This window comes from Myotis lucifugus, unplaced genomic scaffold (genome assembly GCF_000147115.1).
Source record: "Myotis lucifugus unplaced genomic scaffold, Myoluc2.0 scaffold_14, whole genome shotgun sequence".
NCBI lineage: Eukaryota > Metazoa > Chordata > Mammalia > Chiroptera > Vespertilionidae > Myotis > Myotis lucifugus.
Genome location: NW_005871062.1, coordinates 2,555,588 through 2,582,665, shown reverse-complemented (window position 1 = coordinate 2,582,665; position 27,078 = coordinate 2,555,588). Strand labels below are relative to the sequence as shown.

General features: G+C 39.1%; 1 protein-coding gene across 1 annotated transcript in view; it reads right to left on the bottom strand.

Moving 5' to 3' along the window:
* Nucleotides 1-27,078, bottom strand: part of ATP13A4 (ATPase 13A4) — a 111,305-nt gene that overhangs the window by 19,794 nt on the left and 64,433 nt on the right. Inside the window, exons 14-25 of the mRNA XM_023750553.1 lie at nucleotides 24,419-24,569; nucleotides 22,722-22,808; nucleotides 22,343-22,496; nucleotides 21,010-21,121; nucleotides 15,510-15,634; nucleotides 10,763-10,926; nucleotides 9,817-9,939; nucleotides 8,431-8,510; nucleotides 6,491-6,533; nucleotides 5,974-6,083; nucleotides 3,336-3,432; nucleotides 1,385-1,457 (exon numbers count right to left, since the gene is read on the bottom strand). Of these exons, the coding sequence (XP_023606321.1) occupies nucleotides 1,385-1,457; nucleotides 3,336-3,432; nucleotides 5,974-6,083; nucleotides 6,491-6,533; nucleotides 8,431-8,510; nucleotides 9,817-9,939; nucleotides 10,763-10,926; nucleotides 15,510-15,634; nucleotides 21,010-21,121; nucleotides 22,343-22,496; nucleotides 22,722-22,808; nucleotides 24,419-24,569 (1,319 nt within the window). The remainder of the gene's footprint in view (nucleotides 1-1,384; nucleotides 1,458-3,335; nucleotides 3,433-5,973; nucleotides 6,084-6,490; nucleotides 6,534-8,430; nucleotides 8,511-9,816; nucleotides 9,940-10,762; nucleotides 10,927-15,509; nucleotides 15,635-21,009; nucleotides 21,122-22,342; nucleotides 22,497-22,721; nucleotides 22,809-24,418; nucleotides 24,570-27,078) is intronic.

Genomic DNA, 27,078 nt, shown 5'->3' with positions numbered 1-27,078 from the left:
AGAAAGTTTTATGTGAAAACTAATTCAGTCATCAATAGCATAGGTTGACTATGGATACGAGAATTTGGTAAAACTCAGTGAAAGCATTTTGTGAGAATTAATTGACAGACTGGAATTTACAAGAAAGACATTGTATATTTGATTATTATTTGAAAATTGTTCACCACACATTTTTCTTTTCAGTAAAGTTTATGATAAATTTATGTGCATATATGTAAAATCATATTTTTTTTGGGGGGGAGCCATTTGTTAAACATTTGCCAATCTACCACTCTATCCCCTCCCAAACATCAGCACAGACCAAGCATCCAAATTCATGTCTTTAAATGTTAGAATCTGGCTGATTGAAATGATAGAATTAGAGATGGCAAGTGGAGAATGTGGGCATACACAACTAATTGGGAAGTTTGACAATAAGGGGGACAGCAGATAGTGGTGGATTTTCATCAATGAAGAGCTTTTATTTATTTTTTAAATATATTTATTGATTTCAGAGAGAGGAAGAGAGAAGGGGAGAGAGATAGAAACATCAATGATGAGAGAGAATCATTGATCGGCTGCCTCCTGCACACCCCCTACTGGGGATTGAGCCCAAAACCTGGGCATGTGCCCTGTCCAGGAATTGAACCATAACCTGGTTCTTGGGGCAATGCTCAACAACTGATCCATGCCTGCTGGGCAAGGAAGAACTTTTAAAAAAAGAAGGTATGGAAATATATTTATATGCTGATGGGAATGATCCAGTAGCCCAGAGAAAAGATGACCATGATGGAGGAAGGGATTATTACATGAACAAAGTTCTTAAGAAGGTAAGGGGAGGTAGGATTTAAAGTACAAGTGGGGCTGTTGGCATTTATATGTAACAGAGAGGAAAGCAGAGAATTTGGAAAAGATGATTGTTAGTGCTTGGGTAGGAAGAAAATGCCATAGCAGGGAAATTGTAAAGACATTCATTTATTAGTTAGAAGGTGGGAGTGGGAGTGGCTTAATGGCAAGAGGACCTTTCTCTGTTCTAGATCTTGTGAAGCTAGGATTTGGAGATGAAAAACATACAAGATATATGTAAGCACATTTCACTTATAACTATACCTACTAGTAAAAGCACACCAAAGCCAGCATTTCTGATTTTCAAGGTGTTGTTTTTTAATATTTCGTGACCTTTATGGACGCTCCATCTTTTGTGAAAAATAGCAAAATGACTAGCCAGCTTTTCCTTTGCTAGCACTTTTTTCAGCACTCAAAAATGAGGATTGCTTCCTCTTTCCCTCTCTGTATACACCTTTGGGAATAAGTCAAACATCACAGCTTCTGCAGCTGCTGCCCTCCCCTCCTGGGGGGCCTTCTGGGGAGCACCTCTGGGAAGAAAGATTTAAAAACTTCTTACTTGTTGCACCAATAAGAGTTGTAATGGCCAGATCCTGGAACAGAAACTGGTAATTTGACAGGCTGTTGGTCTCCTGAAAATAAAAAGGAAAACAGCTCAAAAGAGTTGTGACCTTCTGGATGAAGCTTGACATCAATTGCATTCACTTTCTCATGGCAATTTAGGATTGTCAAGTAAATTACCTAGAAGATGGTGTGGTCAGAGGCTTGTTTATATTGGTGGGAGTGCCAAAGGCAAAGCTGTGAAATCCTGTCCAACCAGGAGGCCCCAATCATGTGCATTCTGGGCTGGGTCCTTTGTGCATCACTCTCTCCCCTTGCTGAGGGGACTAGCTCACTCTCCCAGATTCATCTCTGCTCTCTTCTCTACTTGTTAGCAGAAAAGTTGGGGTTTCATCTGACACTAAAAGAGTGCATTCCCAATAGTAACAAGTGACAAACGTGTGGTGATCTTACCTAAATTTTACTGATGGAAAATGACAACTGAACCAACTATTTGCTTTCTTGGATGTTGATAGAAAGTCCCTGATAAAGCACCTTGATGTTCTTTATGTCTTACATATTTCAAGTAACTTACCCCTTGGTGGAAAGGCCATAATGATGACCTATGTTTAACTCTAGTTTTGAGCAAGAGTTATTGTGATTTAAAAATAGAATCAAATCTCTACAAATAACTTCTTCTCCAGTTCATTCATTAGTGAGTGGGAAAAGACGTAGGTAATCCAAAGGTAACAGAGCTAAAACTTTCAAACCAGGAGCAAGAGGGAAAGACATAGAGATAAATCTAGTTATCTCCAGCACAAACAGAGTTCCCTTTCTCTGTGATAGCTAATATAAGAAGCCCACACATGTTGAGTCCACAAGCAGTAGTCATGGATATTCTCCTTTTATGTTCGGTTAAATAGTAAAAGCCCTCCCAAGACCTATGTGTGTGTTTTTTGTGGTACAATATGTCAATTTTTAAATCCCTATGTGCAGAGAGTCAGTAATATGCTGGCTTGTACTAGCTCATAAGAGTCTATTGCTAGATTTTTACAAATTGTGTGACCTGGTTATTAAACACAGCCTATATAAAATCTTAAATCAGGGGTCCTCAAACTTTTTAAACAGGGGGCCAATTCACTGTCCCTCAGACCATTGGAGGGCCAGACTATAGTTTAAAAAAAAAAACTATGAACAAATTCCTATGCACACTGCACATATCTTATTTTGAAGTAAAAAAACAAAACAGGAACAAATACAATATTTGTATTTGCATGTGGCCCGCGGGCCGTTTGAGGATCCCTGTAATAATACAAATTTACTATTAAATAAATTATAATGAAAACAGAGGCAATAAGTACTCAAAAGTTGGCACTTCCCAATCATTTTCCTATACTTTACTGTTATCTATGTTCTTGAGATTATTTGTAACTCTTGTATCTATATGGTGCAAGTACTACATAAAGTATGCTATTGTACTTGTCTCCCCAACTCCATGTTCAGCTGGATCACTTGACTCCAGCCATGGTGGGAGTATTTACACCACTAAAATTGGCAAACATTAATAAGCAGGCCTTATTTTTCCAGGGAGAGTCAGTTTTGAAACAGTCCAGCACCCAATCAGAGAATCATCTCTTTAATGAGTGGTATGCAAGAGGACAGCCACATTGGACTGGAAAGATAGAGACCTGGTCTAAGCAGGTGAAAGCAACAGCGAGAGAGAAAGTGATGTGTTCCTTTCTGATCCGCAACTACCACTAGATAATTCTCTCTCAGAGAACTCACACCAACAACTTTTCCTGTGTGCATGTATCTATTTCTGATTTATTTTCAAAACATAAAAGATCATTTTTAGAGGGGCTGTTAGTGCTCCAATCTCCTATTTGCACTTTAAAAGGCATTGCGTGTTGAGAGTGCACCGCCCCTTGTCCCAGTTCTCACTAACCAAGAGGCTAGGTCCCAAGTCATACCCAGTAGAGCAGCAGAACACCAACATACTGAATTATGCTGTACAGAGCCATGTACTTAAACATGCAAAATGAGGTAACGAAGGCAGCACGTCCTTCCCTGTGTGAGAAAAGAAACGAGAAAGTAATGAAAGTGATGAAACAAAATGAGGTCAGTTATTCTGTGCTGTTCAGCTAAGCTCAGGAGAAAAGATCAAAAGTCTGATTAACGCCATTGTGTGCCTGACAGACGGGACAGCCTCGAGCCAGTGGGAGCGGCTGTCAGCGAGCTAAATGACTACATTTTCAGGAAAGGCCAATTCCACTGCAAGGTCCACGGGCCTCGATCCAACCAGGGAGCCAGATTTAGAGCTACTCTTATCCTTTCTGCAGACATTATTTTAGCTCAGAGTCTGGGGACTTGGGCTGGTCCCAGATCTCATACCTACTCACTAATGTGATTTGGAAGGTCATTTCCCTTCTCTGGGTCACAGTTTCTTCATCTGTGAACCAAGGACTATAAGTAACATTGCAGGTTTGGGGGCTAGTTTCATGCAGGTGCTTCAGGAGTTTGCCCAAATATTTCATTCAAATTTCATTTGTGAGTCCCAACTTCTTCTAAAACTGGACTAAAATAATATACACATTCAAATTAGTCCTGTATCACATTTAAATAGAAACAATGAGTCTGTTCATTTTTGTTACTATTGTTTTTCTGTGGGTAAAGGGTATATATATATATATATATATATATATATATATATATATATATAAAAGCATAAAATAAATTACTTGTAAAATGCCTCTTTTATTTCTTTCATTTGGGAAAAAAATAGAGTGTGAATTTACTTCTGGTTGTAATGGTTTCCTGGGATTCCAAAGCCTTATCCTCACCCCCAGCTTTTTCCTGTACCAGGGCTTTGCTGCTGCCATTCGCTCTGCCTAGAAGGCGATTTCTCCCACCCCTCAGCTCCTTAGAAAGGCTTTCCCACACCACCTCACCTGGCACAGCCAATTCCGCCTCCCTGGTCATCTTCCTACCTTTCACATTGGCCCTGATTTATCTGTGCATGTGTTTATTGCCTGCCTTCTTCACTGGAGGAAAACGTCATGCGATGGAGGGACGTTTGATTTACTTGCTTCTGCCTCCAACTGTTCCTGGCACTAAGTGTCTACATTATAAATGTTTGTTGAACAGATGAATAAATAAAGAAATAAAAATGGGAAGGAGCTAGCCAAATCATCATTTTAATGTGGGAAAGGAGTATGGCATTTATAGATAAAACACATTTAAACAAAATTAATTCTAATACCATCTCCAAACCTATATGGCTGTGTCAGCTTGGGTAGTTCTCTGAGCCTCAATTTCTTTCTTTCCTTTTTTTTAAAAATTTTTACTTTTCAAATTTTTTCTCCCCCTTTGCCTGCCTCAACCCAGCCCCCTCCCATAGCCGCAATTTCTTTATTTGTAGAAGAAATAGTGACCATTCCTACATCTCCAGGTTTTTTGATGTGTAAGAAAACAGGCATTAAAACACTTTATAAACACACTAGAGGCCCGATGCATTAAACACACTAGAGGCCCGATGCACAAAATTTGTGCAAGGGGCTCAGCCCTTGCAGCCCCAGATTTGTCTGGAAGATCATCCGGTCTAATTAGCATATTATGCTTTTATTACTATAGATACTAGTTATAATAACCCAAAGCAGCCACAGTGCTAACTACCTCTGTCATTTAAAGAATGTACCAGAAGTATATATTCGAGGGGGTGGTGGAGATAAAGCACCAAGGGAAATTTTAGTAGAAGCAGCAAAAATAAATATTCTGGAAACCAGAGACGGGAAGGATATCCCAAGGCAGCATAAAGAGGCAAGAGGAATGAAAGAAAATGGGGAGAGAAAATTTCTCTCAATGCCTCATTATCAAGCATCTAAGAAGATACATTTAAATAATCATCATCATCATAATAATATGATCAACACTGTCAAAGCAGTAACAAGTGCCAGATTCCAACTTTCTAAAAGTACCCTACTCAGTGATTTTTATTAGAAATGCTACTGCTCTCCCAGGGTTATTTTCACTCCGGGGAAGTCCACTGGGAAGTAGAATGTTTGACTGCATTCTCCTGCAAAGCACCTCCCCACCCAAAGATGCAAAGTTTCTCTGGTCTTTGACTTGCAGAACAATGGAATCTGATAAGTCAGTTAGAGAAAGACAGATACTGAATAATTTCACTGGTATGTGGGATCTAAAGAACAATATAAATGAACAAACAAAACAGAAACAGACTCACAGTTACAAAGAATAGACTGATGGTTGCCAGAGAGAGGGGCATAGGGACTGGGTGAAAAAGGTAAAAGGACTAAGAAGTATAGATTGGTAGTTACAGAATAGTCATGGGATGTAAAGCAAAGGGAATATAGTTGATAATATGATGCCAGTTGGGTACTGGAAACATGAGAGGAAACACTTCATAAAGTGATTGTCTGACCACTATGCTGCACATCTGAAACTAATACAAAATAACATTGAAAGTCAACTGTAATTGAAAAAAAAACAATTTAAATAAATAAATGATGAAATAAAATAAAAAGAACAGTGGAATCTGTACCTAGAAGGCAGGAGAGATTAAAACAATGTTGGTGTATAGTGCTTACTTACTTGATAAGTTGAGGTACACACGCAATGTTTGGAGTTTTGGAAGTGAAAGGTGAGGCCACAGATGCCTCGTGCTCTGATAAAGAGATGCCCACGTGAGCCATTTTCAAAGCCTGAAAGCAAAGAGTTAGCTTAGGGTGCGTGCACACTCACATACAGCTCTCCTGAGGCCTCATAAGAAAGGGGCCAGTTAACCTGTCCACAAGGTGGCTTGTGGGCCCAAACACTAGCTAGGAGATGACACCAGACTTTGATCTGCCTGCCACATAAGAAAGATATGGCACTGGGCCACCCAGTAAAAGAAGTGGGGACTTCAGAACCAAATCCTACCCTATTTAGTCTATAATGACCACTGAGTTATTATGTAGCTTTGGCCAAAACCCTCCCAAATGCTCAGCATCAGTTTCTTCAACAAGAGGAGTGGAGAGAGTGTATATCCCAGAAAATACTATCTCTGCAGGGCTCTGGGCAAGTACAATCCAGTGTGAGACTGTGGTCCCACGCACCGGCCACTACTTACCCCACAGTCATTGGCTCCGTCGCCGCACATACCTACAAAGTAACTAAAGGCGAAACATGTCAATTGTGGAATATATCAAAGCAATCTTTAATAATAATTTCTCTAATTAAAAAGATAAAATGAGCTTCATTGCTTAGTGTTTAAACTTATTATTTTAATGGAGTTTCCCTGATAGTCTGGTTTGACTAAAAAGTAAAATTTGACTCAGCAGTTCCTACAATGGATAAGAAATCCAGGACATCATTCCTGACTCCAAGCACATTCAGGAATGATGCACTTTACTGTTTAGGAAGCAGCTTTGTCAACTGCAAAACAGGATGCTCACAATTATATGTAAGACAGCATGGCATGGTGGAGAGGGCACAGGGTGTGAAGCCGCAAGATCTAGATTGTTGACCTGATCACTTTACTGTTTAGACTAGCATTTTTCTCCCCTGCACAGTGTTAAGAGTATTCCGTGAGGTGCAATATGGGAAAGTGCCTTATAAATTCTGAAATCATAAATAAAACTTACTTGTTGGTGCTGTTAATAGTACACAAGGAAAAAATCTGCCATGTCACACAACAAAAAATTCAGTGCCGGGCCCAGAAGTTGAAGAAAATACATGCCTTCCTCAGGGCGGCTTTTTGAGGCTGAGTGAATACTGCTCTGTTAAATTGTTGGCAAAGATTATGGATAGTCTGCTTTTTAAGGAAAGAGCACTCTGAATGCATTTAAAGAACTTGCTGTGCTTCTTTTCACACATTGCTCTATAAAGGCAACTAGTTTACTGTCTGAGTTTTCAACCATATTGAGAAGACAGAGCGTTCTGAATGGAGATGCTTGCCTAGTGACTTAATCAAGTGAGTAGAAGGATGGGGCTGCAGTGAGTAGAGGTAGGAGTCATATCTATGTGGTCCAGCACCAGAAGTAGAGGAAACCTTCAGGACTCTATGAGTTTCATTTACCAAAACATAAGGAAAGAAAGAAAGAAAGAAAGAAAGAAAGAAAGAAAGAAAGAAAGAAAGAAAGGAAGGAAGGAAGGAAGGAAGGAAGGAAGGAAGGAAGGAAGGAAGGAAGGAAGGAAGGAAGGAAGGAAGGAAGGAAGAAAGAAAGGAAGGAAGGAAGGAAGGAAGGAAGGAAGGAAGGAAGGAAGGAAGGAAGGAAGGAAGGAAGGAGTCTCAAATGATGGGCACTTTATTTGGACTGCCCATTCTATCAATGGAGACCTTTTGTGTTAGAAGATAAATCATTTTTCTGATTTAGGATGAAGAGGATGCTTTGGCATAGAATGTTTTAATATTTTGAAGGTTATGTGAATCTCTTGTCATGTAAATCTTCCTATATCATAACTGTGATAATAATTGGTAAAAATGAAGTCTAAATTTCCCTGTCCCTTTGGGAGCTGAGCACACATTACCTTTCCAGGCTTGTTTCTCACCTTACCTTTTCATGACATTTATGGTCTAGTCCAGTGATGGCGAACCTATGACACGCGTGTCAGAGGTGACACGCGAACTCAAATTTTTGGTTGATTTTTCTTTGTTAAATGGCATTTAAATATATAAAATAAATATCAAAAATATAAATCTTTGTTTTACTATGGTTGCAAATATCAAAAAATTTCTATATGTGACACGGCACCAGAGTTAAGTTAGGGTTTTTCAAAATGTTGACACGCCGAGCTCAAAAGGTTCGCCATCACTGGTCTAGTCAGTGCTTCTCAAGTCTGGATGAAAAATTGGCTTATGTGAGGAGTTTTGAAAAAATACTGATGTCCAAGCACCATGTAAGCAAATGAATCAGAATTGTTATTTTTCCAAAGCTCCCAAGTGACTAACGTGTGCGGCCAGGTTAAGAACCACTGTCCTCGACAAACAGAGTGACTTCCTGTGCCTCTTCCTCTTCCCCTGACTGCCATGGCCCTTGCACTTCACACCTGAATAGGAAAAGAACCTACTCCAGTTTCTGAAATTCTTCCACCAGACTGGATTTCTGCCCAGGAGACATTCTTGCAAAGATGGTCCCATTCATCAGTATCTGCAAGGAACCCAAAAGAGAAATAGTTTTTATGTCAGCTGGTCATACATGAAATAATTAATAACATAACACTGACAGGGTAAAGAAAAAAAAGAATTGTTTTCCAAGAAGTCTTCCTTTGGATTTTACAATAGGCATTGGGACATAGGTCATCAGATAGGTGATCAGGAAGACCAAAATCAATAAAGATGACTACTTCATAAAAATATTTGGTGAACATGATGACCTATACTAATTTAGCCCAGCTGCCATAGAGAATGTGGTCCTGAAAAATCCTGATCTTATGGAACCTTAAGCCAATAGAACATGAGAAATTGTAAGAATCTCAGGAAAAGAAAATGAGGCAACTACCTCTCAGAAATTTGTTCAGAATTAGCAGAAAAAATCGCCTACTGATGAAATAGTAAAGTAACTATCTGTGGTCTTTGATTTACCATACCATCTGGGTTTGCTCAGTTGTAAAATTCAGCTGATATCCCAAGCCTAATTTGGACTATGGGACATTGATGGTTTGGTAATATAAGAACCTCTACCAGCCCCTCCACCTGAGCTCCATTCTATAGAATCTAAATTTCTCTGTGTTAGAGCTGCCTGCCCCCTGCTCTCCCTGGCAGTAAACTCAGTTTAGTGTTTACTAAGCCTCAAAGTCTTTTTTTTTCTTAAGCAGTGCTTAAGATGGTGAGTAATTGAATACAAATAATCATCTGCCCCCACTACGGGTTTATTCTTCATCAGAAAAGTTGTTAAGTTTGACTCTTTTCTGTGTAGAGGTCCTCTATGAAAAATCTACTGAAATTCCTCTATTCAAGCCTGTCTTCTTGTATAATTGCAGAATTTCCACTATACTGTGAGACTCCTAACCACGGCAATATAATGACAGCTACCCAAAAGCAATCCTGATGACTTGAGAAGTCACTAGTTTAATCCTATAAATTATTGATTTTCAACCTTTTTCATCTCATGGCACACATCGATGATAAGACAGAAACACAATTCGGCTGCCTCCTGCACGCCCCCTACTGGGGATTGTGCCCAGGCCTGTGCCCTGAAAGAATTGAACTGGAGACTTCTTGGTGCATTGAACAATGCTCAATCAACTGAGCCACACTGGCCAGGCAAGTTTACGTATTTTAAATCTAGTAGGATAAGAGACAACAGTAACCTCTGTAAAACTATCTGTCTCTTTCATGAGACATTCAATAGGGATATCTTACCTATTTAGAGGTGTGAAATTACTGAGGATCATGCTCTGTAAATGACATTGTCAGCATCTTTACCAGGAAATTAGTACCCTCTGAGAACTGACCTTTGGCAATAGGCTGCTGAAATGTTGACTTATAACCTGAAAGGATTTTCCACTTAGGGCAAAATGGTAACTTTCTTCTCTGCCATTTTCAGAGACTTCTTCCCTGATGTTAATGTAATTGTCCTGCAAAGCAAGACACAGTTATTTCAGACTTGGTAGAGTGGATAGGAACCACAGCATCTCTGAGAGAAGACAACTATGGCAGTCCGGGGTCTCTCTGTAAAAGTCAAACTCCAGTCCTGATTCCTCAGAGAAGCACTTTCTCTTTGCTAGATCAATCTTTGCACATCACAGGCTCTATAGTAAATAGGAGAATAACACTTACTCATGTCCTGTTCTCATCCTGATTTGATCTCGGTGAGTCCCAGAGAAGAGCACATTTCACACATTTCAAGTGTAAAATACAAAAGCACTGTAGCTTAACAAATCTCTCCCTGAAGTGAGAACTTACAATTTTTTTTTCTTAAAGAATTAATATTGTTCCACAAGGACACAATAGAAATAGGATACTGACAAGATTGGAGATAAATGAATAACACTTCTTCCCTACCCTGAAGATACAGTCTGATTTTCCATTTCACACAGTGGTATCTCTCCTAGGGATTACATCCCCTTTGAACTCAACAGGGTGGCTGGCAAGCATGGCAAAAACGGGGAGTTGGAGTCAGAGCCCCCTTACTATATTCTTTCTCATACAGAGACAAAAACTTTTTAAGTTTAAAAGAATGGATTCTTTCCAGCACCCAGGAATGCACTGTACCTTAAAGCTCAGTTGGAAGGATATGGGAAACTGATATAATTGAGCACTTCACACTGCATGTGTGAGACATTTGGAGAAGTATGTTGACCCTAGGTCACCCGTACGCCTCTGCCAGTCAAAGCTGCCAGTTACCCACACTGTGAAGCAGGTTAGATAATATGGCAGGAAGTCTGTTTTTAAGAATACCTGATTCCCATATGCAGTGGGTTTCTTCTCTTCTACTAATTTCCAAGATATGGATGCTGATGAGGACCCAGTACTTTCACTCGCTTCAATGAGAATGACTTTCTGGCCTTTGGAAACCATTCCAGAATTTCTGGCCACTGTTATTGCAGTCTGAAGATTGTCACCTAGAAGAAAGGAAGACCATCCTAACATGAGGTTGAAGAGATAGGACAAATTCTTAGAGGGCCTGGAAAACTAGGATAAGGAGTCAAGTCTTGATTATAGGTGTGAAGAGAAATAACCTCTAAGGTCTCCCTTAGCCCTGACCCTCCTTGATTCCATGGTTGCTTTTCTGGTTCTTGCTGCTTTTCATCTGGTTACTTCTTATATTTTTGTAATAGAGTGGGAAGAAAAAACAAAAGGGCAAAATTCTAATTTACTTCTGTCATTTTTTAACAGCTTGGTAAACATTTAGTAAGAATCTACTGGTTTTATATACTATCTGGTGGTCCCACTCCCAGCAAAGATGGAGAGTAATCCCACTATCTCTCTCACTGACAACAATGGAAAACTCTGAGAAAAAATACAAAGAGCAACTACCCAAGGACCTTGAAAGTAAACATAAGAAGGTAGAATATGAAAGAGAGTCAAATTTGGAGAAACAATCTACCAGGTGCTAAGATTCTCAGCTTTTTTTCTTTTTCCTTTCACATATTTAACCATAGAGCTGCGCAGGTAGCAAAATATCTGAGGAACTAGCCTCTCTGGCCAGAAGAACTAGGAAAAGGGGTGCCTGGGGCTGGAGAGTTATGAGGGAAATTCCGGAAAAGAAAGTCCTAGATAAGGAGACAAATTCTGTATGTGAACTATGTAAGTCCCCAGCCCAACTCAGAGCTGTGCACATGCAGAACAAACCCAAAGAAGAATAACAAAGGCAATATTAATCACCTCCAATATTTCTGAGTTTTTCTTGCCAAACCCAAAATCATTTTTCAGAGAATTTTAACAGTATCCAAAATCTCAAAAAATCATATTTGGAATATTTAGGATACTCAATATACAAAAAAACCTGAAAGTCTGGCCAATTCTCAAGAAAAGGTAATCAACAATTGCCTGTCCCAAAATAACCCAGTTGTTGTAACTATTACACTGGTTTTAAAGGAGCTATTGTAAACCTCCTCCACATTGATCCTCTTAAAATAAATGACAAGATAGAAGTCCTCAACAGAAAGAAGTATCTCTATTTATAAAAGCCTAAGCAACCGAATGACCAAATGACCAATTGCTGTGACACACACTGACCACCAGGGGACAGACACTCAACACACAGGATCGGGCTCCCTGCTGTCTAGATCGGGCCTGTGGGGATTGGACCAAAACTGGCTATCTGACATCCCCAAGGGGTCCTGGATTGCGAGAGGGTGCAGGTCAGGCTGAGGGACCCCACCGGCACGAATCTATGCACCAGGCCTCTAGTATATTCTATAAAAAAGAACCAAGTAGCTACTTTAGAAATAAACAATATAATAACTGAAATTTTAAACATTCACTGTATGCACTCAACAATAGAATGGCAATGAGGAAAAGAGTCAATGAATTTGAATATAGAACCATATAAATTATACAATTTGAAGAACAGAGAGAAAAATCTTAAAATAAAATAAAAGAGATTGAAAAAATATTAAGAAGACTCACATTTTTGTCATTAAAGTCCTCCAAAAAGAGGAGAACGAAACTGGAATAGGAAAATTATTTTTGAAAAAATAATAGCAGAAAACTTCCTAATGTGTTTACAAATTTAAATTCACAGATTCAAGAAGCTCAGTGAACAACTCAGTGAGAACCACATCCAGACACATAATCAAACTTCTGAAAACAAAAGATAAAGAAAATGTCTTAGAAGCAGCTAGGAAAAGAAAACCAATACAGTATATATAAAAAAATATGAGTCTAATGAAAATTATCACAGATTTCTGATTAAAAACTATGGAGGCAGGATGACAGTAGAATGACATCTTTAAAGTACAGAAAGAAAAAAACTATAAGCTCAGACTCCTTTAGCTAATGAAAATATCCTTTAGGAGTAAAGTAAAAATAAAGATATTAAATAAAGAGAAACTAAGATAATTTTTTGCTAAAGAACATGCTCAAAACGAAATGCTAAAAGAAATTCTTTTAATTTTTAAATGTTTTTTATTGATTTCAGAGAGAGGAATGGAGGAGAGATATAAACATCAATGATGAGAGAGAATCATTGATCAGCTGTCTCCTGCATGCCCCCCACTGGGTATCGAGCCCACAACCTGGGCATGTGTCCTGACTGGGAATCAAACTGTGACTTCTAGGTTCATGGGTGGACACTCAACCACTGAGCCACACCAACTTGGCTTAAAAAAGTCTCTAAACTAAAAGGAAATGATACTTAGAATATGAAGAATAAAAACATAGCAACAGAAATAATAAAATTTGGGGTAAATATAAGTTTATTTTTCTTCATTTATGTTCTTTAATTCTTGACTGTTGAAAGTAAAAAATTTAGCATTGCCTGGTGGAGTTTTCATTGTCATATACATGACAACTATAAAGGAGCGAAGGTAAAGAACACTTCTGGTTGTAAGGCTTCTTGAAAGGGTAGGTACAGTATTGTCATTTTTAGAGCTACTGAACAATAAATAATATAAGATCTGGATCGCTATCCTTAACACAGGTTTCTACCAAAACTTTATGAGGATCCTCAAAAGTCTAAGTGGTGGGAAGGAGATGCTGTACCCTCAGGTTGAGAGCTAAGAGGTTTCCTCTACCTGCCTCGGCAGGACATCAGCCACTGTTCTGCTTTGCAATGCAAGCCCCTTTTGCATCTACCAGCCACTGGAATTCTACTGTTTAGAATATGCAACCGAGGCCTGAGTCTCGGTCATTTGACAAAGCTACATAACAACCTATTTATGAAACCCCAGCAGCTAAATAAGAAAAGATAAGGAGAAACAGCCAGAATACATGATTGGTAAAGTAGAGTAGCTGCAGGAGACAGATTAAAACTGCACTAAAAAAATATAAATTTTAAAAAGTTTAAAACCACTCACAAAACATGATTTAAGAACTTAATTCAGCAGGTGATTTGGAGAAGATAATAGTCATTTTTGAGACCTGAGCTTGTGGTTTAAATAAACTGGGTACAAAAAAAAATCTTATAGCACAAAGCATAATTATAAAAACATATCAGCCAAAAGAAAAAAGATGATAAACTGAGAGGGTATATGCAGGGGGGCTGTCATATGAATAATAGAAACTCTAAAAGGGAAATAGGAAAGGTAAAGAATAAAGGCAATAATTAAATGAACAATAGAAGAAATTTTTGAACAATAGAAAAAAATGTCCTGTGAGGAAGAAGACAGATTTAAAGTGTTCACTATGTTCCAGACCAAATTAATGAAAAAAGAAACTTATAAGCATATTCTGATAACATTTCTAAACTTCAAAGTTAAAGGAAAAGTATCATATGCAGAAAGGAACAAGCCACCCACAGTGGACTGGCATTGAACTTGTAATATGCAACACTAAAAAGCAAAGGACAAAGGAAAGACACATACAGATTATTAAGAAAAAAAGGATTGTAACCCAAAAATTCTATACTCATTCAACTGTCAGAGCAAAGAGATATTCCAGGCTATGTAAGAAATTGGAGAGCATTCATCCTTCTATCTTGTCCAAGGACAATTCTTGAGAAAAATATTATAACCAAGCAAGGAAAGAAACAGAACAGAAATTTAATATGAGGGAAGAAGTAAAGAGGGAGGGTAATCAACCCTTGTTTCTCCATAAGTCTAAGTGATTAAGGATAGATTATGAGAACGTGACTATAGTGCTAAATATTTTTGAAACAGAGGCATCATAATGTAGGGGATATTTTAATAAGTAATAAATTAACTCAGCAACACCTAAAAGTTGGATAGAGGGACTGGAAAGGGAGAGAGTAAACATTGTCCAAAAGTCTCTTGGATAGTGGAGATGGGAATAGGAGAAGGGAAAATAAAATTATTCTAGAGTTCCCAACAGTAGAATTGGGTTCAGGGGATGTGGGGTGGAGAAATATTCTATCTTGGTGACACAATTAATAGAGTTGAATGTGTCTATGAGATCAGGGAAAGGGAAGACACACTTACAAAATATGAATGCATTAGGAAATCATTTCTTCTCCGTTCAGAAGCATTCATTAGGAAATTTCACACATTTGCATGATCTTTCCTCACTTCTCCCTTATTTGTGTGATTTGGGGCTTGGGAGTAGAAGTAGAGAGGACAGCATTGTTTTTAAATCTGCAGAACATTATTGGTGGGTTTTGAGTGCAGTTTACAGATCATGTTGACTAAGCATTCTTTTTCTCCTAATATTTGACAATGAAATCATCATCTTTACATGGCTTATATCTTCTCATTCAAGTGATATTTCAAGTATCTCCTCCCAGATAAGACACCTCATCCAAGGTATCCAGTCGGACACTTTGCCACATCACCCTTTTTTGTTTTATGTACCTCATAACACTCATTACTAGTCATTTATTTGATTATTTGATTGCCAATTTATTGATTGACTTTCTATCTCATCCCACCTGAAAGTAAGCTCAGTGAGAACAATAACGTTGCCTTTTTGTTGCCCATCTCCAGCACCTAGAATAGTGTCTGCTCCATAGTAGGTAGTCATATTTGCTAAGTGAGTGAATCTCTATTTCCCATCAAATTCTTACTGCTTTCTACTGTTTTTTATATACCTGTGATCATTACTGTCCTTATCCGGGCTGAGATGAGCTCTTCTAGGACAGGTTTTGTCTCTTCCTTCAATCGATTCTCCAAGATCAGCAATCCCAGAAATATCAGGTCTGCTTCTACCTGGTCCCTGGAAATATATATATATATATACATACACATATATACATACACACACATACATACACACACACATATATATACAATGATTGAACAGAAATAACATGTCATAGTCCTTCTTACAGTTAGCAAACAAAAATAAAGACAAATATCTTTTTGTTAGAGTGGTACTGACTCACTCATTCAAGCATCATTCCCAAGGTACTGAATATGTGCTAGGAACTATCCAGACAGGAAGGGGACATAAGGATACTGAGACATTTCCTCTGACTAAATCAAGAGGAAGAGAGAGTACTTATTAAGCAAAAAATGGGCTTTAACCTTTGTAGAAAATGACCTAAATGGCCACAAAGGTCTCTTCCATCTGCTGCAGTGATTTTCATTATCTCACTTCTGGCAATCACCAGAGAGGAGTTCTACCTCTGGTACAAAGCATCATGAAAAAGAAGTGAGGAACAAGAAAAATATAAAATGCCAGTTCTTCTAGAAACCAATGCTATAATCAATATCATTTTAGTCCCAGGGGTAGAGGCCATAATCTCAAAAACGTAGTCTCTCTTTAAAGTCCACTCTCCCCCCTCTATCTGTCAGCTGGGTAGCATTGCTCTTCTACATAAAGTATGAATGCTTCTGCAGCAAGTGGGGTCTCTAAGGCTCCCATTCACTGCAAGGACATTTCCAAGACATTCCACAGGACCAAGTGCAGGGGCATGCATTTGGGGTTGGGGGCTGAAAGATTCTTCCAAGATTCATTTATCTGAAACTCAGACACCTCTAGTAGACACAAGAGCAAGACATCAGCATGGCCTGTATCTAGCTGAAATACAGATGAAAGCAATATCCAGAAAAGCCACTTTACCTTGCTGGCTATGTGTGCCTCACATTGGCCAGGGGCATGATGCTCACAAAACACTGCTAACACCTCCAGAGTGGCAGGGAGCGGACACAGTTGGAACTACTCATCTCAAAGTAGGCTTGGAAGGATAACATTTCCTATTCTGAGCCTGACATTTAACTCTCTCCACAATCGGATTCTACAGTGTTTTTTCAGGTTCATCTATCACTAAATTCTTCATCCACCCTAATCTCTAGCCAAATCGGGCCACACACCATGGGTATGCTCTGTATTCGACCATCTTTAAACATTTGCTCTAGACTGCCAGAGACATTCTTTCTTATTTCATGAAAAAGGTTATTATATGTTCCTCCTGGTCTGTCACTGAAATCATTCCTATATTTTGAGGCCCAATGCACATACAACTTCCTATAAAGGCTCCCTAGATAAAAATACTTGTTTCCTCAGTATATTATTTCTATCTCAGATTTGCTTGTATTTTATTTGTCCATATATTATCACTCTTTTCTATCTGATCTATCGCTATTTCAATTTCTTTCTTGAGGGTAAAATCACCTGGTTTAACAACAAGTTCAACAACACCCACATGGTACTCAACACAGAGGAGGTGCTCAGCCAATGTTTGCCTAGGGTCTGGTGTCTGGGGTTACCATTTTCGCCAGGCAACTTATAAAAATTCATTTCCTCTTTCAAAAATTCTACTGCCAGAGGATTTTCACAAGAACCAAAGTCAGTCAGTTTGTCAAGTCAATGGTCATTTACTGAACACCTAAGAAAATGCAAAAATTGGACTCAGGAAAGGAGGAAGAATATGGAGAGACTATAATAGCTCCTGACTCCAGAGATTCCACGTTCAGTCCGGAGGACAAGATCAGACTTGACCACTTTGGACATATAGAGGGCTTGGAAAGGTATCATGATAATGCACAGATAAGAGTCCTAATTATTTCTGGGTGGAATGATTGATAAAGTCGTCCTAGAGGAGGTGATATTTGAGCTGGTCATTAAAGGATAACTTAATTGATGCCTGATTTAGGTCCTCCAATCTTTCTAGTGGCCCTCATATCCATGCCTCAGGCTTTAGATATGTCCAGAGGTGATATGACATGGTCAAACCACAAGGCATTAGATCAGGCCAAGAAAATGGCCAGAGGGTCCAGTATCTGACATAGTCTTGCAGTCTACGTTGGCACTCACATTCTGGTTCCTCTGGCACATAGTCTTTGTAGCGTTCAATGAATAGCAATCAGGAGTCCAGAGTTATAAATAATTCCAGCTCTGTACCTACCTTGCTGTGTGACCAAGAGTAAATCACTTTCTTTGTCTGAGGATCTATTTCTTCTTTTGTAAAAAAGTTAGCAAAATGAATGTATTTCCAAAGTCTCTTAAAGCTCTAATATTACATGTTTCTTCTTTTCATGAGTATTCAGTCTCAGTCAAGAAATAAAGAGGAAAAGCACGCCCTGACCAGTTTGGCTCAGTGGATGGAGCGTTGGCCTGCGGACTCAAGGGGCCCAGGTTCGATTCCGGTCAAGGGCATGTACCTTGGTTGCGCGTACATCCCCAGTGGGGAGTGTGCAGGAGGCAGCTGATCGGTGTTTCTCTCTCATTGATGTTTCTAACTCTCTGTCCCTCTCCCTTCCTCTCTGTAAAAAATCAATAAAATATATTTTTTTAAAAAAAGAGGAAAAGCAATCCCTTAAGGGGTCTCAAGCTCTGCATTTTGGAATAGTATGATATCTTTTTCTTCTTCCTGCATAGGCTATACCTCCTCCCAAAGCATCCTTTCTAATAAAGAGGGAATATGCTAATTGACTGCCATGTCTCAAAGATGGTGGCGCCCACAGCCAAAAGATGGTGGTGCCCAGTCCCCTAGCCCCACCAGGGTGGCAGGCATGCACCAAGTGGGCCTGACCTTGCCACACACCTGCCTCCAGAGTCCCCCAGTCCTCTCAGCCCCCCAGCCACCCAGGGCCACCCAAGGCTCAGGTAACCAGAGCTGGCTGAGGCTTGTGCTGCCAGCAGTGGCAGCAGCAGAGGTGTGATGGGGGCATTGCTTCCTCTGATCATCAGGTCGCCTCCAGCCCCTGAAGGCTCCCAGACTGTGAGAGGGGCAGGCCGGGCTGAGGGACGCCCCCCTCCAGTGCATGAATCTAGTCTAAAAATAATAAAGAATAAAGAGTGTAATACAAAAGGAGCATTGTCATCCTTGTGACTATACTTCATGTTCTTAAAATCCATGTGATTTTTAAAGGATGAAATATGCACAAGGCAGGCCAAGAACCCTCAAAAAAATTATGATACCTGTGCTGGAAGCACTCTGAGCGAACATACAAACATACACACAAACACCACAGAAAGAATGTTCTATTCAATCAGGGATTAGCAAAGGTTGGGTAAATTAACCTAGCTAGGAAAAGATGTAGTGCTGATGTGGCTTTAACACAGGAAGGGAAAATTGATGACCCAAGATCAGATTGAATTAGTGAATTTGTGTTTGGACCTTATCAAATTTTGAAACGTTGGAATTTCAATGCTGTTGGCCAGGGCATGTACTCTCCTGTGTGCTGTAGCCCTCATCATTCCAGATTGCTCGTGTGTCTCCACCATCAGTCTTTGTTGCATATACAAGCCCCAAAGCCATGAGTTTGAAACTTGTAGATATGCACATATTTTATTATAGTAATCAGAAGCAACAGCATAGTATCCAGAATCTTGGTATATATCTGTTGACAGGCTCCCAGGAAACAAAATTCCTTCCCAATTCTGCCACATCCTGGGCTCAACTTTCCTCTTCTTTAAAATGTGAGATCTGATCTCAAAGTTCACTTCAGCTCTCTGACCAATGATTTGAGTGACCTGAGTTGATTAAATTACAATAGTCAAAGTGACCCTTTGGTTAAGGGTCACATTAAGCTGGCCTTGAGGAAAGTGACCCAATATGCCCAGGAATCTAATACTCGATGACTTTAGATGAGTCACTTCTGCCTCTGGGCCTCTCTGCCCAATCACAAAAGGACAGGGTTAGGACACAGCTGTGATTCTCAGCAGTGGCACTACTGCCTCTAGAGGACATTTTGGGAACTTTTAAGACATTTATGCAAGATTTTCTGCAATGACCAATGCACAATGAATAACTACCTTGCATCCCAGGTGCCCTTTGAATATTTTACAGGGCATTCATCACACTAAAAGATTGTTTAAACTTTCCTAAATCAGTATAGGCTTATCCTGCTTATATTATACCACATAGCATGGTATATCATAGTATATATAATGCAACTATATTATGATAAATAAACAAAATTGTTTATAGTTCCCATAGTTCTGCTTTATATATAAGCACAAAGTAATTTTGCACATTTTTAATATTCTATTGAATGTTCCAGGAATGTAAGTTCTGTGTAAGTTGAAAGGAGATTGTACTGTTTTACTCAGGATTTTACCAAGAGTTTTAAAGCATTTCACAGTCACCTCGCTGACAGCAAGACTGCTGGTGCTATTTGAGACTGCAGGGTATAACACCTGTATCAGTCTGCATTGCTAGCCCCATGATCCTGCACACGGTGCAAGCAACATATTGCTTTATTTTGTTTTAGTGGAGTCAGCTGAGCTTTATTGAGTTGTCTGTTACTTTTGTAATACATTGTATTTTTTGCTTTTATTTTTACTGTATAGGATGGAATCATGTTTATTTTTACAAAGAATATGTGCAGATTATATACATATGAATTTATTTTAATATATAAGAGGAAGTGGTACAAAATATAGTTGCAATAAGAGAGTGTTGTTGAGCCTGACAGGGTTGAAAACAAATATGTTAGACCTCCCAAATTTAAAATCCTTAGTAACAAAATAAGCCATGATTATCTCCATAGTAGTGTTACAATAATGGCTGGAAAGAGTACTGGACATGGCATTGAAGGTGAAATAAACACAATAGTCTAAAAACAGTGGAAAATAAAACAACAGATAAAATTAAACTAGGAGTTCATTTTAGTCCTTGGGGATCCCTATGTTAATCTAATTATATCAAAGCTTTCTCTATAATGGCCACCCTGAAGCTTTTTCTTGTTTTTCTACAGACATTACTTAATTTATACAAGTCTAAGCTATATGTTTTTCATTAAGTTGTGTATTTCTTATCAATATATTTTTCAAATGTTATGTTTTCTAACTTTCAACTAATTCACCAACTATAATTTTAAAAATTAGCTACTTTTATTTGGTTCAAAATAAGGACATGACCTTAATTTCACACTATGAAACATTGCTTATAATCATATATGTGTTTTCACAAAGCTGTACAACCACATCCTATTTCACAGTGTATACAGCTCTTTCTCATAAATTCTCCCAGTCATCAGCTTTGTGATTCAGACAGGGTAGAGATGACTATATCCCTGTCTACTAGGTTCAGAAGCATTTCACGCCCATGAATCCTGCAATCTATGTTGCTGGGTCTATTGCCCAGCCTGGTGCATCTTTCCACCCAATCATCCTGCTTTGTGAGAATCCTCCCCACTCACCTCGTCAAGGCAGTGGTGTGGTGGTCCATTTCCAGCTTTTTGTAGGCCAGTGCTATGACCCGGAAGCCCTGTGTTGTGTAAATCTGAAGTTCACTAACAAAACTAGCTGGCACTGTTCAGAAAATAACACAAGATTAGTAAGCAACATTTACTACTCAGTTGGTACTGGTAGAGAAACAGATCTAGTTCTTGCAAAAAAACAAACAAACACAAAACAAACAAACAAACAATACCACCACATTTCTGAAAAGGTACACAACAAGTCAGTGGGAACCCACCCTAAAAATAACTACATTGTCAAGAATGACCTCTTGGTATTCAGTGAAGCTGAACTGAAAAGGAAACATTTAAAGAAAGAAGAAGATGAAGATGAAAACGAAGACAAAGAACAAGAAGAAAAATAAAGGGTGAGAAATATGTATAATTCTTAATTTCTACAGTTTAACTAACATTTACTGACAGTCTGCTATGTGCCAGGCATTGGCTCTGCAGAGATTAAACTGCAGGATCTCTGTTTATTAAGGTATCAAATAGTAGACTAACAATGTAATCGAATGAAATCATTTCTATGACCCAAGTAATTGCAGTGTGCTATGCTATGGAATCACTTAGACACACATATACAAGTCTGGGAGGAAGTGGTTAGATGAAAGAAAGGAAAGGACATTTTGGCTGAGGGAGGACCATGTGCTCAGGCATGAACACATGAGACAAACAGCCTTGAGTAGTTAGTTCAGCTCAGGAAAAGCACAGGATGTGAGGATAGGAGTGGTAAGATGTATCTGGAAAGTTTAATAGGAGTCAGATCATGAAGGCCTTATATAAGATCTTAAAGGAATTTGAGATTATTCCTGGAGTCTATGGGAAGCAACCAACAGAAGAAAAGTGGAAAGTGACAACATAGTTATATTTGGTGATGGAAAACCCAATCTAGTCAGAGTATAAAGGATGAATCAGGGTAGGAGTGACTGGGAGCAGGGGTCAATTCACCAACTGTTGAAGTGATCCAGTAGAGGGAAGATGAGGGCCTGAGCTGATGGAGTGATAGGACTATGGGTTAGCAATTGCCAAGACAGAAGCACTGAGGGAGAGGGACAAATCTGGGAAGAACCTCAAATTGGGGGAGAAGGAGAATGGTAGTGTCATTCACCAAGATGGGAAATACAGGAAGTGAGAAAGATAATCTTAATTTTGGTATTGAGTTTGGCATGTAGATGAGTCATCCTATTGGCAATGATCAATAGGCAATTGGATTCATAGGTCAAGTGCTCAGGGGACATATTTGGACTGGAAATATAAATTAGCCAGCTGTAGTACAAGTCTGTCCACTTACCTGTCTCAGGTTGACAAAAGCTGGCCACCTTCTCTGGTGCACCTTTCATGAATGCCAACCGGTCACCCCCCATCTCTTGGACAATGACTGTCATCCTCTGCAGGGCTGATGAGAATGGGAACTGATGCAGGATTGCAATTCCTTCCACTGGGACCTGGTTGAGGGGTGGGGAATGGAGAAGGACACACCAACATAGCTTCCACCTATTGGGAATTAACTATTCCTCCCCCAATCCTGTTTTTAGCAAATAAGAGACACAAGTTCCCATCAGTTTTCTCATGTCATAGAAGACACGTCTATGACCTTTCAAAAGTGTGGGCCTAACAGGAATTTCCCCTTGAGGTTGGGTATTTCAGAGTGGATAGCAGATGAAGCTTACCTGGCTGGCTGTTTTGCTGGGCTTAACTACCATGGCATGTGCCGGCACTTCCCGGATGTGGAAATTGTCCCCAGAAGTAGCCATTTCCTATTTCACAAATGGAATATTTTTTGTTGTAGAGATTTATTGATACTATGCTCAAACCCTCGTCTTGAGAAAATCCTGAGACCACCTCAATGTTTTCTCGGTTCTCCTCCCTTGGCTAGATGGAGGTGAACCAGTCTTATTTCATCACAGGGGAAAAAAATGCATTGAAAATGCTGCGGAACTTCAAGGGCAAACACTTCTGAATTATTCATGCAATTTATCCTGCTTTCTCTGTTGGAGCATGCTGTGTAAAGGTCTCAGTCTCTTTCTGAAGAGCTTGACTCAAAAATAGTGAGCATGGATAGCCAGACTTATTTGTGTGTGAGGCAAGCACCTTACTGTCTTTTTTTATCCTGGAGTCCACTGTCATTCCTGCTCTTCCCTTTCTGTCTAATTTGAATTGATGGTCCTCACAGTGAGGTACGGCAGGGACTGTGATGTACCGGTACGTGGTTGCTGGTCAGTAAAGACTCAGTAATTGCTGTAAGGATTACCCTAAATCATAGTCACAAGAGCCTTTTACCAAAGATGTCAAAATGCTTTGCAACCATCTCATTGAGTGGCTGAAAAAAATCTAAAAGAGGAAATTGTAATCCCTACTGAAAAATACAGAAACTGTAACCCAGAAAGGGTAAGATTAGCAAAGTCATATCAGACCACTACAGAACCATGTCCTACTAGAGTTGAAAAGGACCGTAAGGATTGTCTCCTTCGGTGGGGCTCACACATGTATCATAGGGGCCCAGAGCTGCTACAGGGACCTGGCTACGGGGGACAGGCGTGGTGGGCTTGTGGCTGAGTAAGGCGGGGCCGTGTGTTCCCTAAGCTTTACCTTTACTCCCCATCTCAATCACAGACACTCCAACTATTCGTTTTTTATAAAGTGCATCTAAATAATGTTTCCTTTTAAGAAAATATTCCAGGTGTGGTTCTTTTTGTTTCGTTTTATGTAAACACTGCTGGTCTACTTCAATCCCTTCATTTTAAGGTCATGGGAACGTAGCCCCAACAGGAGAGATAACTTCACAGGGTCAAGTGCTCAGCTAGAGCAGAGCCAAAACTAGAACCGGGAAAGCCAGATTCCTCTTCCTGAACAACACCCCTTGCTCTTAAATCTACTTTAGAGTCTCAGTGAAAGCGCTCATGTTTCCCTTTTTACTATTTCTAGTCTTAGAAACAAAACCAATATAATATGAATAAAAATAAAACTCCTGATAACAATGAGTTATCCTAAGCTTGGGGGGCAGTGATGTTCCCTAACCCCCCATGTTCTAGAAAACTTTGAAACAAGACATTGCTCATACTACAACCTGAAAATTTGGAAATAATAACTAAAATTACATAATAATTCTAATTACATTCATGCAATTGAGCCTGTAATATGTACCAGAATTTTTTAAGGGCATAATTTAATTTAATCACAATAACCCCACCATGAAGATACAATGTACAGGGAAGGAAACGAGGCTCACACTGGTCTGTCTCTCACTGCTCTATGTCCTCCATTATTGAAGACTTCACATCTTACAAGTATTGACTATCAGTGATAAAACCTGTGTTTCTCTAGCATTGAAGAAGCTTCTTAGATTCTCTGCAGGTCAGAGGCTTACCCAGTTGGTGGCTTCAAACATTTTGAGGTCCAGAGGGTCTCCCTGGATGGTCTCATCGAGAAGGATCAGAGAGTGGCAGCTGGCCATGGCGGCACACAGTGGGCCCCATGGCAAAGCCCTGCCCGAGGCAAAGCTGTGGACCTCCTGGAAGCTAAAGGAGAAAAGGGAAAGGGCTTCAGCCCAATTCTCCATCCAAAATGGAGCTTCCAGAGGTGACTTTTTGGAAAGTAATTTAACGTGTTTTGTTACATTATATACCCACTCTCCAGCCACCCCAAATTAATAGTGCTTCATTTAGCCATCATCCTTACAAGAGTTCAGTGAAAATGAGAAAGGTCATTCAAGGTCTTTCCCTTACTCTTTCTCTGGTATGGATTTAATTCCAGAGGAATGAAAGGAACTAGAAGTATCACTTTTAATTCTAAGTACATCCACTCCTGCTCAAACTCTCAGACCACTTCATTTCCAATGCCGTGAGGCAGAACAGCTTTGCCCACGCTATGGCTATTTGTGTATCTCCTTCCTTAATCCTTTGGGGCAGGGCTATGCCTTCTGTATCTCTCCAACATGTTTGGCCAACATTAGACAGAAAACAAATGCATGAGTGAATAAATGAATGAGTAGCTATGGGAGATCTGAAGAGCATAATGGTAAAGAAATATAACCTAAAAATATGTTTAAAGGGATACTGCATTCCTCTCTTCCACCCTGGCATCTAGTGTATCCTATTGCAGTCATCATCACCATCACTTCCTGTAGGAAGTGGCTTCATCTAAAATCTGCTGGGATACAACTGCAATGTCAGGTGCAGTGTGCTGTCACTAATTCAGGGTTGAAGTCATCAAGTTCAGCCTCTGGCCATTAGAGGACTGTCCTCTGCAACCTTGTTGTCAGTCCCTTCTTAAATGTGTAGCCCCGTAGATGGTTCATAGAGCAACTCATCCTAGGAAGACTTCTGATAGCAGAAAGTGCTTCCTGAACACTGAGGCAAAACATGCTTCTTGGAGCCAGTCAGTCTACCTGTGCTCCAACTTCTGTGGGCCAGCTCAGCTAGAGGTTCCTGTGAAAACCCTCCCTTCCTCTGAGTTTACAGAGAAGCTTTGCGCTGTGCCTTTAATACACATTTTGCAGACCACTCACCTTTCTAGTTACTTTCTTGAGTAAGTTTTTATTTGTCATAGTTTGATTAAAATGTGGTCTTGAGGATCAGATTATTACTTCTCATGATATGGACACTGCATTTCTTTAAATTCTGCCTTAGGTTGCTCTAGCCTTTTGTTTTCGAAAGTCTCCACATCACAGCGTTAACACATAATCCAGCCATATTTCTTGCTGGCTTCCTTATCTAAGCTTCTCTAAGAGTTCAAAACCTCTCAGCTGATTACTGACCCTGTTGATCATATCTATTATTATATATCAGAGGATTAAGTTATCTTAGTAGTTTACAACAAGCCCCTGGCATTTGGGTAAACATGTAAAAGGAAGAAGCCACCAGCAGTGTGATCAACGTGGATGCTTAAGCTCACACAAATCAGGGAAAGTGGAATCTTATTTTTCATATGGCACACGCATTGTCATCAGTATGTAATTCTGAATTCCTGAGATTGGGCCAGACTCTGGTTTACACAACAAATAAATAGAACTCTTCTCTTATCCCTGTCCTTGTATTTTTATTTGAATGCTTGAGATTTTTAAACTCAGATAGCTCAGGTAGTGTGCCAAAAGTTCTTTAAGTATCAAGCCCTTTTTGGAAAAGCTAAGACTTATTATGACTCACCTTTTATTAGACGACATTTAATAGACTATAAGTCAGGAGCTAACTTCTTACCTAGGATTGAATCTGCTTTCTCTCATTTTATGAATTAAAGTTGGTAATTTTGTTTAATTTTAAATTGTTATTTAAGTCATTTGAAACCAACTTTCACCTTTTTGAAGGAAGATGGGAATAAAGAGTAATGGGCTTATTAATCAATAGCTTAAATATTATATGAATTATTTTTATTTAAATTTGACAAGTTTTATTTAGAAATAAAAAGCTTAATAAATAAGTTTGATGTCAATTCAATAGGTAGAATAGCATTCAAAAGATGGAACGCATTTAGTTAGTTTTGGATGAACAAACATATACTATGCATCTACTTGTGCACCTGGTATAGTGCTACAGCATAAGGAACACAAATATAAATAATAAAAATACTGCTCTCAAGATGTTCACATATTTTAATAAATGCATACACTTTTTGTTGAAGCTGAAACAGAAAAATATTAATGAACAAGAAGTCCAGGCATATATCCAAATCTATCTTCAAGGAAAATAAAAAGAACTTCAAAAATTTATACTAATAAGAGGCTTCTTCTGTATACCAAGTACCAAGATCAATTTCTTTAACCCAGGAAACAGACTTGTTTATAAACACTTTATATTCATGTTTTAATATGAAAATGTATTACACATCTATAATTAAAATATTTTGTGGATAAATTGTATGTCGTCTGCATAATGCAGAAGAACTGCTATGAACCTTTTATGAGTAAAATGCTTTGAGATTTAGTTTGTAAGTGAGAAATACCTTCATTTAAAAAAAAAAGGAAATGTCGAATGTTTTCTGTTCACACTGGAAATTGCAGAGAAAAGCTGGAAGAGAAGTAATCCCAGGCAT